A 9,737-nucleotide genomic window follows, 5' to 3' on the forward strand; every position below is an offset into this window, starting at 1 on the left:
AAGTAGTCACAGTGCTTTACAGAACTAAACGGTGAGGTCTCATTGGCAGTGGTGCACACGCACAACACTCAACACACTCGCAAAATAAGAGGTGTACACCAGGTGACGTTTCGGGCAATGGTCCTTCTTCACAGCACTTGAATGGTGTCCCCATTGGATGCACACTGATGGCAACACAATGGCCAGAATTGTCCACAACAACCCCCATTCGTCATCGCCGTAGAGCGTTATGGGTCAAAACAAATGCAGAGCCACAACTCTCTCTAGATCCTTTATCTCCAAATGTAAATCGACATGCAGTAAGTGTTAGTCCATCAGCCTTCTTGAATTTCCGGGAAGATATTATCGAGCAATGTTTGTTTACATAAGCGAGAAAACTCTGGATCAGTTTCCACTTTCCATGAGCTGAGTGAGGCTTGTTAATCAAACGCTGATAGAGTACCAAATTGTTATTGGCAAGAGCACTCCAAATAAAATATGTGAACCCCGTTCATTAACACAAAGAGGCAATGCCGTACACAAACTCATTATTTATTTCACAGTCAGACGTGATGGTGAGATTGGGTGAATGTGCGTGACTTTTTAACGCACGAATCGCTCGATATTAAAACCAATTGTTTGGTGATGCTGCTGCTACGCCGGACCGAGTGTACAGAGGACAATCAACAACAACAACAACACTAACCAGCAACACACACGCGCGTGCTCACCACGCCGGTGATGTCACTCACCGCACATCAAAGTCGTTCGATTACACAAAAGTGTCTGGGGGACCGCGGGGCCTTTTCCGAGTCTCTTGAAGACAAACAGAGACGAAGACATCCCCCCGTGTAGCCTTAACTGTCTGTGTGATGTTAGCGAGCACCTACTGGACATCTCTGGGGGAAAGAGCTTCATAGCTCATGGGATTCCTCCAGTAAACATTCAGATTCTGAGCGCGCACCTATGAAAGCTGGCACGGTGCATGAGGTGGTGGGTGGCCAGCACCACGCCCGACCCCCTTTGTCTCCCCAGTGGCGATGTTTACACACCGAACCAGGTACTCATTTGAGGCTGAGTCGACCTAGGGAAGGACCGGTTCGAATAATCGTCACGGGTGTTGGTGGACGACGTGAGTGGGATACGAACTCGGGACGCCGGGTTCGTAGCGCAGCGTAGCGCTCACCGCTACACCACCGCTCATTAAGACAAACTCCTCTAAACAGATACACACACACAGTGGTGTGTGAATATTCTCTAGGACTAACTCGGGTCTCTGAGCAATACGACAATGCAATTAATTCATCCCGGCGAGCCTTTGAGACGCAGACAACACTACAGTACTATCTGCATCGAGACTTGGATCTCAAGTTTGTGTTCTGGATGTTACTCATTAACTCTGCTCACTCTTTTAAAATACCGTATATTGGCGAAGGTAGTGTATTTAGCGATTGGTAATGGTACGACAATAAACACGATTGGGAGGCGATGTTAACATAGTTTGTCTAACGCTGCGTTGGGAAGAGCACTGGGCAAACAGCTCGTTCGAGTTAATCTTGGATTTGAAGCTTTCGTGACTGCAAGAATCCAAGAAATTTGTCTTGCTGCGGTTTTCCCACCTGATGATGATTGCTTGTGTTGCAATCGAAACGTCGTGATTTATTTATACCTACGTGACTTTACCGAAAGAACCAGAGAGTATAGCCCGTTCGAGACGCACAAATCATCCGCACACCTCCTCCCTTGCCTTTGACATTCCTCCAATAATGTGTGGCCAGGTCGCTTCTAATAAAACAGCTATAAAAGACAACCTCAGAGAGCACAGTGAGATTTACTTGGTAAGATAAAAACAATATAGTTTACTTTTATTTGTATATATATTTTTTTGAAAGTGATTTGTGTACCCTTCCTAGACTTTGCACTCCTATCGTGTTTTATTGTTTATTGCTGTAACGTTCTGACCTGCCCCTACTGGACATCTGTGAATAAGAGCTTTATGGCTTATCAGATTCCTCCAGTGTAAATACATCGTCTGATTCCTCCAGTATAAATACATCGTCTGATTCCTCCAGTATAAATACATCGTCTGATTCCTCCTCTAAGACACTGGTGGAACCATCAACTCACCCAATCAGTCAGTCACCCACCCACCACTGGTTCAACCATCAACTCACTCACTCACCCAGTCAGTCACCCACCCACCACTGGTTCAACCATCAACTCACTCACTCACCCAGTCAGTCACCCACCCACCCCTGGTTCAACCATCAACTCACTCACTCACCCAGTCAGTCAGTCACCCACCACTGTTTTAACCATCAACTCACTAACTCACCCAGTCAGTCACCCACCCACCCCTGGTTCAATCATCAACTCACTCACCCAGTCAGTCACCCACCCACCCCTGGTTCAACCATCAACTCACTCACCCAGTCAGTCACCCACCCACCACTGGTTCAACCATCAACTCACTCACTCACCCAGTCAGTCACCCACCCACCACTGGTTCAACCATCAACTCACTCACTCACCCAGTCAGTCAGTCACCCACTCCTGGTTCAACCATCAACTCACTCACTCACCCAGTCAGTCACCCACCCACCACTGGTTCAACCATCAACTCACTCACTCACCCAGTCAGTCACCCACCCACCACTGGTTCAACCATCAACTCACTCACCCAGTCAGTCAGTCACCCACCCACCACTGGTTCAACCATCAACTCACTCACCCAGTCAGTCAGTCACCCACCCCTGGTTCAACCATAAACTCACTCACCCAGTCAGTCACCCACCCACCACTGGTTCAACCATCAACTCACTCACTCACCCAGTCAGTCACCCACCCACCACTGGTTCAACCATCAACTCACTCACTCACCCAGTCAGTCACCCACCCACCACTGGTTCAACCATCAACTCACTCACCCAGTCAGTCAGTCACCCACCCCTGGTTCAACCATCAACTCACTCACCCAGTCAGTCACCCACCCACCACTAGTTCAACCATCAACTCACTCACTCACCCAGTCAGTCACCCACCCACCACTGGTTCAACCATCAACTCACTCACTCACCCAGTCAGTCACCCACCCACCACTGGTTCAACCATCAACTCACTCACTCACCCAGTCAGTCAGTCACCCACTCCTGGTTCAACCATCAACTCACTCACTCACCCAGTCAGTCACCCACCCACCACTGGTTCAACCATCAACTCACTCACCCAGTCAGTCAGTCACCCACCCCTGGTTCAACCATCAACTCACTCACCCAGTCAGTCACCCACCCACCACTGGTTCAACCATCAACTCACTCACTCACTCACCCAGTCACCCACCCACCACTGGTTCAAACATCAACTCACTCACTCACCCAGTCAGTCAGTCACCCACCCCTGGTTCAACCATCAACTCACTCACTCACCCAGTCAGTCAGTCACCCACTCCTGGTTCAACCATCAACTCACTCACTCACCCAGTCAGTCACCCACCCACCACTGGTTCAACCATCAACTCACTCACCCAGTCAGTCAGTCACCCACCCCTGGTTCAACCATCAACTCACTCACCCAGTCAGTCACCCACCCACCACTGGTTCAACCATCAACTCACTCACTCACTCACCCAGTCACCCACCCACCACTGGTTCAAACATCAACTCACTCACTCACCCAGTCAGTCACCCACCCACCACTGGTTCAACCATCAACTCACTCACTCACCCAGTCAGTCACCCACCCACCACTGGTTCAACCATCAACTCACTCACCCAGTCAGTCAGTCACCCACCCCTGGTTCAACCATCAACTCACTCACTCACCCAGTCAGTCACCCACCCACCCCTGGTTCAGAACATCACCAGGGCCGATGCGCGCATCTCCTTCACGAATGGAAATCTAAAGACACAATCCAGTGGTGCTATTGTGGCCATGCAAACCGAACTGTGGACCGCGCAGTAAACCCACTGTAACCTGCGCTCCTTCAACAAAGGATGAGGAAGAGCGAAACTCCACGAACTCTCAACTCTTTCCCTGCATGCCCCCTCTCTATCTCTCTCTCGCTTAGTGGCGAGCGGACCTCGACATTCGAATCGAGCTGCTGAATATATTTGCAAAACGCACGAACAAAAATGCTGCATCAGTCGGTGAGATGTGTCAGTCGGCCAGATTAGCTCAAGTTTCAGACCAGATGACAACGACACAGTTATTCGGGAACTGCTGATGGCTGTGTTTGTTGTCGCATGCTGATGTTTGACATACGTCTGTGTGCTGTTGTTAGAAACTCGTGATTCTCCAGCCGGCATTATTATTCTGCGGTGATTAAGCTGACGATGCCGGGGTTTTACGCGTCTTTCACATATTAGAATACGATCATAAGTAGCACTAACATCGCAAGCAGCACAATAACAACTTTAAAACCTTCATGCAGCTTCCTGAATCAAAGCAAGCAACAGCAGCAAACACAACATAACAAAATCTCATTTCGAGATGTGCCGTGTTGAACTTCTTTCGCACCGTACGTTAGCCAACCGTGCTAATCGGAGGTGCGAGGGTGGGAAGGACAAGAAACACTGGTCACAATCCCCATGGGCGCACAGAGGTCGTTTGCAAGGATGTCTCAATTGACACGTAACACAGCAAACACGTTGTGTATGCTGGACTTCTTTCGCACCGTACTTAAGCAAACCGTGCGGGGGGGGTGGGGACAACACACGAAACACAACAGGGCTGTTAAGAGAACAGTTCTAAAAAAGTGTTTGCTGTGGGGGTGAATTGAATGTGACATCTCCAATGTGGAGCACTGGAGTCAATGACACTGTCGTCTGTGGGGGGAGGGGGGGGCGATGTCCAGGCGCTCACCTCGCCGAGCCTTGGAGCCACTGCTGCTGCTGCTGGTTGTTGTTGTGGTGGTTGTTGTTGGTCTCCAGGAGATGCGGTCGCTGGCCAGGAGGACCTCACACGTCTTGCGCTTCACACGCAGCTCGGAGCCGAGCAGGCAGTCCCCCCCCTCCATCGTGTCGCCCCCAGGTGGATTGCCCAGCGGCGGCTCTCCTCTCGCTGTCTGTCCGTCCGCCTTCAACTCGTGAGCTTGGCGATGGAGGAGCTCCTTGGACCTCGCCTGACCAGCCCGTGCTATTGAAAGCCTTCCGTCAAGACGCCACCGAAGACCTCGTCAATCCCTGCCTCTTGGAGCATATTCGTCATCTCAAGCGCACGGTGCACAAAGTACCGACACGCTGCTCTCGATTAGAGTGACCGCCCCCGACGACACGGTTGTAACTGAAGCACTCTTCTCAATCGGTGGACTCCTTTTCACAAGGACGCTCTTGTCAAAGTGGACATTCCCAAACCCCCCCCCCCAACACCACCACGGTGCTCCTGCCCCTGACTCTCTCTGGCCCTCACCGACTGCCCAATCTGACTACGAGACGGTGGTCACGGTGGAGATTGCACACGCACCACCATCAACCACCACCACCACCACAGCCGCTGCTGCTGCTGACTGCGAGTGGACGGAGCCACAACACGGAAGATGGAGGGGGCACTGAGATGACCGCCACCCTCGTGGATTCGCGTGGTCTCAGTGAGTGGGCGTGGTCTCAATGAGTAGGCGTGGTCAAGCAGGGGTGGGCGTGGCCTAGTGATGACAGGCGTGGCCTCAAGGAGTGGGCGTGGCCTCAAAGAGTAGGCATGGCCTAGCTAGATGGGCGTGGTCTCAGTGAGTGGGCGTGGCCTAGTGATGACGGGCGTGGCCCTAAGGAGTAGACGTGGCCTCAAGGAGTAGGCGTAACCTCAAGGAGTAGGCGTGGCCTAGTGATGACGGGCGTGGCCTCCAGGAGTAGGCGTGGCCTCAAGGAGTAGGCGTGGCCTCAAGGAGTAGACGTGGCCTCAAGGAGTAGGCGTGGCCTATCTGGGGTGGGCGTGGCCTCAAAGAGTAGGCGTGGCCTGGGGCGATGGGCGTGGCCTGGTGAAGTTGGCGTTTTGGACCCAGGGATTTGAATTAACTTGGATCAGAATCATCATCAGTGTATTTATTTACGGGGAGCGGGGGGGTTTATTACTGGAGGAATTCAATTAGCTATCAAGATCTTTTTCTCTGTCACTCACCCAGTCAGTCAGTCACCCACCCACCCCTGGTTCAACCCTCAACTCACTCATTCACCCAGTCAGGCAGTCACCCACCGACCACTGGTTCAACCATCAACTCACTCACCCAGTCAGTCAGTCACCCACCCACTACTGGTTCAACCATCAACTCACTCACCCAGTCAGGCAGTCACCCACCGACCACTGGTTCAACCATCAACTCACTCACCCAGTCAGACAGTCACCCACCCACCACTGGTTCAACCATCAACTCACTCACCCAGTCAGACAGTCACCCACCCACCACTTGTATGGGCGGGTTAGAACGTTACAAACAACAAATGAGACGACACAATACGAATGCAAAGTATAGGAAAGGTAAGCAAATCGCTAAAACGTATATACAGTACAAATAAAACTAAACTATTCTATTTGACTAGGTAAAGCCCACTAACTGCCGATATAAACACATTTGCTGGATGAAGACTTTGGAAGGCGTCCCAGCAAACATGACAACGTTGACAAGTGGTTGGTACCGTTGGACCAACGTTTCGATATTTGCTGGGCTTCATCCAGCAGTGGATTGATCATGACTGATATTGATGACAGCCCTTTGGGATCATCCCCACGCCGTTTTAGTTATGGACATCAATGAAAAACAGCTTGAAAGCTCGTCGGATTTCTCTAGTGTATAAATATTCTGATTCTTTGAGCGGTTCAGAGTCCACTGATTGTGAGCCGGAGCCCAGGCAGTTGGAGGCAGTCGCCCTCCAGCAACAACAGAGGGCAGAGGAGCGACGCTCACAACAACGAGCGGAGCGCCGGGCGGATAAAATCGAGAAAGTTGGCACAGTAGGTGGTACAGCTGGTGTGCATCTCCCTGCCAGTCATCTCAGCCATCCCATGGCACCTGGGTCTGTCCGGAGACCTGTCCAGCGAGCCTTCGACACATCACGTGATAGCCTCAAAGTGCACCTAGCCTGGCACAGGCGCCGTCACTTGGTGACGAATGGCCCGGGGCTGTTGGTGTTTGGGTGCGCTAATCACTGCACCACCACTCGCGCGGAGGAGGGGGGCGTGGTTCCGAGTCGACTTGACGCCTTGCGATTGGTCAATTCTTTCTTCGTTACCCGCCGACGCGCGGAGACTCGCCAGCCAATCATCGGTCGATAAATATTCAAAATCCAACCGCCATTGGTGTGTGTATCGTTCTGGAGTAACCTGAATGGTTTGTTGTACGTAAGTTTAGAGTTGTCGTTTTAAAATTTCGTGTCCGCTTCAAGTCACAGCTGTGTGATAATTACACACAGGTGAGTAATTCAAAACATTGTTACAAAAGCCGATTTCGCTTTGGCCTACTGTCGGTTAAGGCCTAGAAAGTTGTGACGCCTACGGTCTTTCCTGAAAATCTGGCCGAGGAAAGCGACCCCGGCACGGCGGATTCGACCGGCCTGGTAACCCAGCGTGTACCCCGGTACACCTTTTGGTATTGTGTGGTATATGAAACACACTACTGTTATCTCTTTCGATTTATGTGTTTATATAATCCTGCACGAGATTGCTGACAATATTTTCATTGATTTAAAATATTTTTACTTGGATAATCAATTATCACAACTTGGGCACATATCTACAAAATAATAGTTGTTTGCTCCGTGCTTTCGTGACATATAACGTCATGTATTTGTGTTATTGCCACTGATATCGTGCTCACGCACCAGGGATCTCCCCTGTGGAATAGCCGGCGAAACTGGCTAAGCCTCGTGTAACAAATGAAATAAACTAAAACTCGGTGCATTTCCTACAGGTGCTGATCATTTTTGCCTTTGCAAATCCCCGGGTTTGAAGGTGGTTGGAGGAGGGAGGGAAGGAAGGGCGGTCATGAACGCCGCCGATAAGGAGAACGAGACGGCCACTCTGGTGAGGAGAGCACAAAATGAACCATCGTTCTCTGAGATGGCATTGTGCCTGCCGCATATGCACTTGAGCCCAACTTTCTTCAGACATCTGTGTTTTACATTCATCCCAGCCGAGTTTGAGACGGGTTGCATCGTCCATGGAGGGCGCCAGATGTTAACTGTCTCGCCTCGTATGCAGGAGGGACGTGGGTTCCATCCCTACCCTGTGACGCCTGCTGTATATTTGGAGTTTGCATTATTTCTCTTCCCGTGGCCGCGTGGATTTTTCTCCAGCCACGGTTAGAATCATCATGCGTTTATAATATTTGGCTGATGTACATTTCACACGTGATAAGCGACTTCGTTGAGCTATCATTTGTGGCCAGGTTGCTTCCGAAACAGAGCGATATAGCTCCAGTGTGGGTCTTATCTGGTAAACAAAAATAGTTTTAGGTAGATGGTCACTTATCCCAGGTCACAATCGAGAGCTGGCACGGTTGAGGTCCTGGGTATTAGGCAATTCTATAAATTGCGTAGGGCATGATGTGTCCAATTTCGAATTTTCTTCAGGATTTACGCAAGGGGATAGTGTACAATTACGTGGGCTTTTACAGGCGGTCGAGACCACCGTTAATTTCCGTCATCACGTACACACGTGCACTGTCACAAACATGCGCAGGGAGATGCAAAGACGCGCACTGACACAAGTTCAAATGCAAAGAGGATTCGAAAGTGCTGCCCCCTACTATGTATACCAGAGGCCACTTGACGGGATCTTCAGAGGAAGCTCTGTGGTGTCTGCTTCTGTGGGCTGTTCTCTAACACACAGGGTTGCGCTGTTCTGTGAGAGATTCCAATGGATTCTCCGTCTCGTGGCACTTGATGCCGATAATCAGGATGACATTTGGCGTGAAAGGCCAAGGCAATATTTAAATAATTCATAGGTGTGCAAGGTTAATAATAATCCATGCTGTGATGTGGTTTAAGAGCATACTGAAGATGCTAGAAATATCATGGCAGGGCAAGTGGGCATATAATGGGTTATATTGTTTTGTCTTATGTTTGCAATCCAGTATCTCCATTTGTTTTTGGTCTGTTTCATTTGTACCACTTGTTTTTCTCCAATAAGCTCAAGGTCCACACATTGCATTTAATGTCTAGCATTTGTGGAAGTACATTTTTTTTCATAATAAAGGTTTTTGGGTTAGATCGCGTAAATATATAAATGTGTCGTAAAATGTTTTGCAGTTTTACTCATGTATACCGAGTTGAAGAATATTTTTTTTCATGGAGCATTAGGACATCTTTACTTGCCGACAGGATAAGGTAAGCAACTTTGAAGGTCACAACTGAGCGTTGCAGGAAAGCATTGTAGACATAATCAAAAAGAGGAGATTGAGATGGGTAAGGCAAGTATGCAAGATGCAGGAGCTCAGGTTACTAAGACAGGCATTGCGATACCAACCACAGGTTGGGTACAGTATTTTAAGCTACATTTTGTGTCTTTGTGTCTGTCCTGACAGCCGCATCCTAAGCTGGTGATTCCGAATATCGCAAGGACTTCAAAGATTCCTCTTGTTTCCCAGAATCCCTCAACAGTTTTCAAGGAGCCTTCCTCGGTCACCAAAAAGGCACCAGTGTCTGTCAAAAAGACTGCAGTGCATATCCAGAGAACGCCACGTGTCACCCAGAAGACAACGCAGCTTAACCACAAGCCTTTACCTGTCATCCATAACATTCTGACATCTGATCAAAATACTGATCCAGTCGAAC

The 9,737-nt window shown here is 49.8% G+C and overlaps 1 protein-coding gene and 1 long non-coding RNA gene across 2 annotated transcripts in view; one reads left to right on the plus strand and one right to left on the minus strand.

The window, feature by feature from the left end:
- Window positions 1-5,568, minus strand: part of CERK (ceramide kinase) — a 35,623-nt gene extending 30,055 nt beyond the window's left edge. Inside the window, exon 1 of the mRNA XM_078874901.1 lies at window positions 4,840-5,568. Within this exon, the coding sequence (XP_078731027.1) occupies window positions 4,840-4,993 (154 nt within the window). The 5' untranslated portion in view covers window positions 4,994-5,568. The remainder of the gene's footprint in view (window positions 1-4,839) is intronic.
- A 1,696-nt stretch (window positions 5,569-7,264) lies between these two features.
- On the plus strand, window positions 7,265-9,682 carry LOC144946278 (uncharacterized). Its single transcript, XR_013639795.1, has 3 exons — window positions 7,265-7,376; window positions 7,874-7,986; window positions 9,488-9,682. It is a non-coding gene; the product is annotated as an uncharacterized LOC144946278 (long non-coding RNA).
- The last annotated feature ends 55 nt before the right edge of the window (window positions 9,683-9,737 follow it).

The sequence above is a fragment of the Lampetra fluviatilis genome, chromosome 40, assembly GCF_964198595.1.
Source record: "Lampetra fluviatilis chromosome 40, kcLamFluv1.1, whole genome shotgun sequence".
NCBI classification, from domain to species: Eukaryota; Metazoa; Chordata; class Hyperoartia; order Petromyzontiformes; family Petromyzontidae; genus Lampetra; species Lampetra fluviatilis.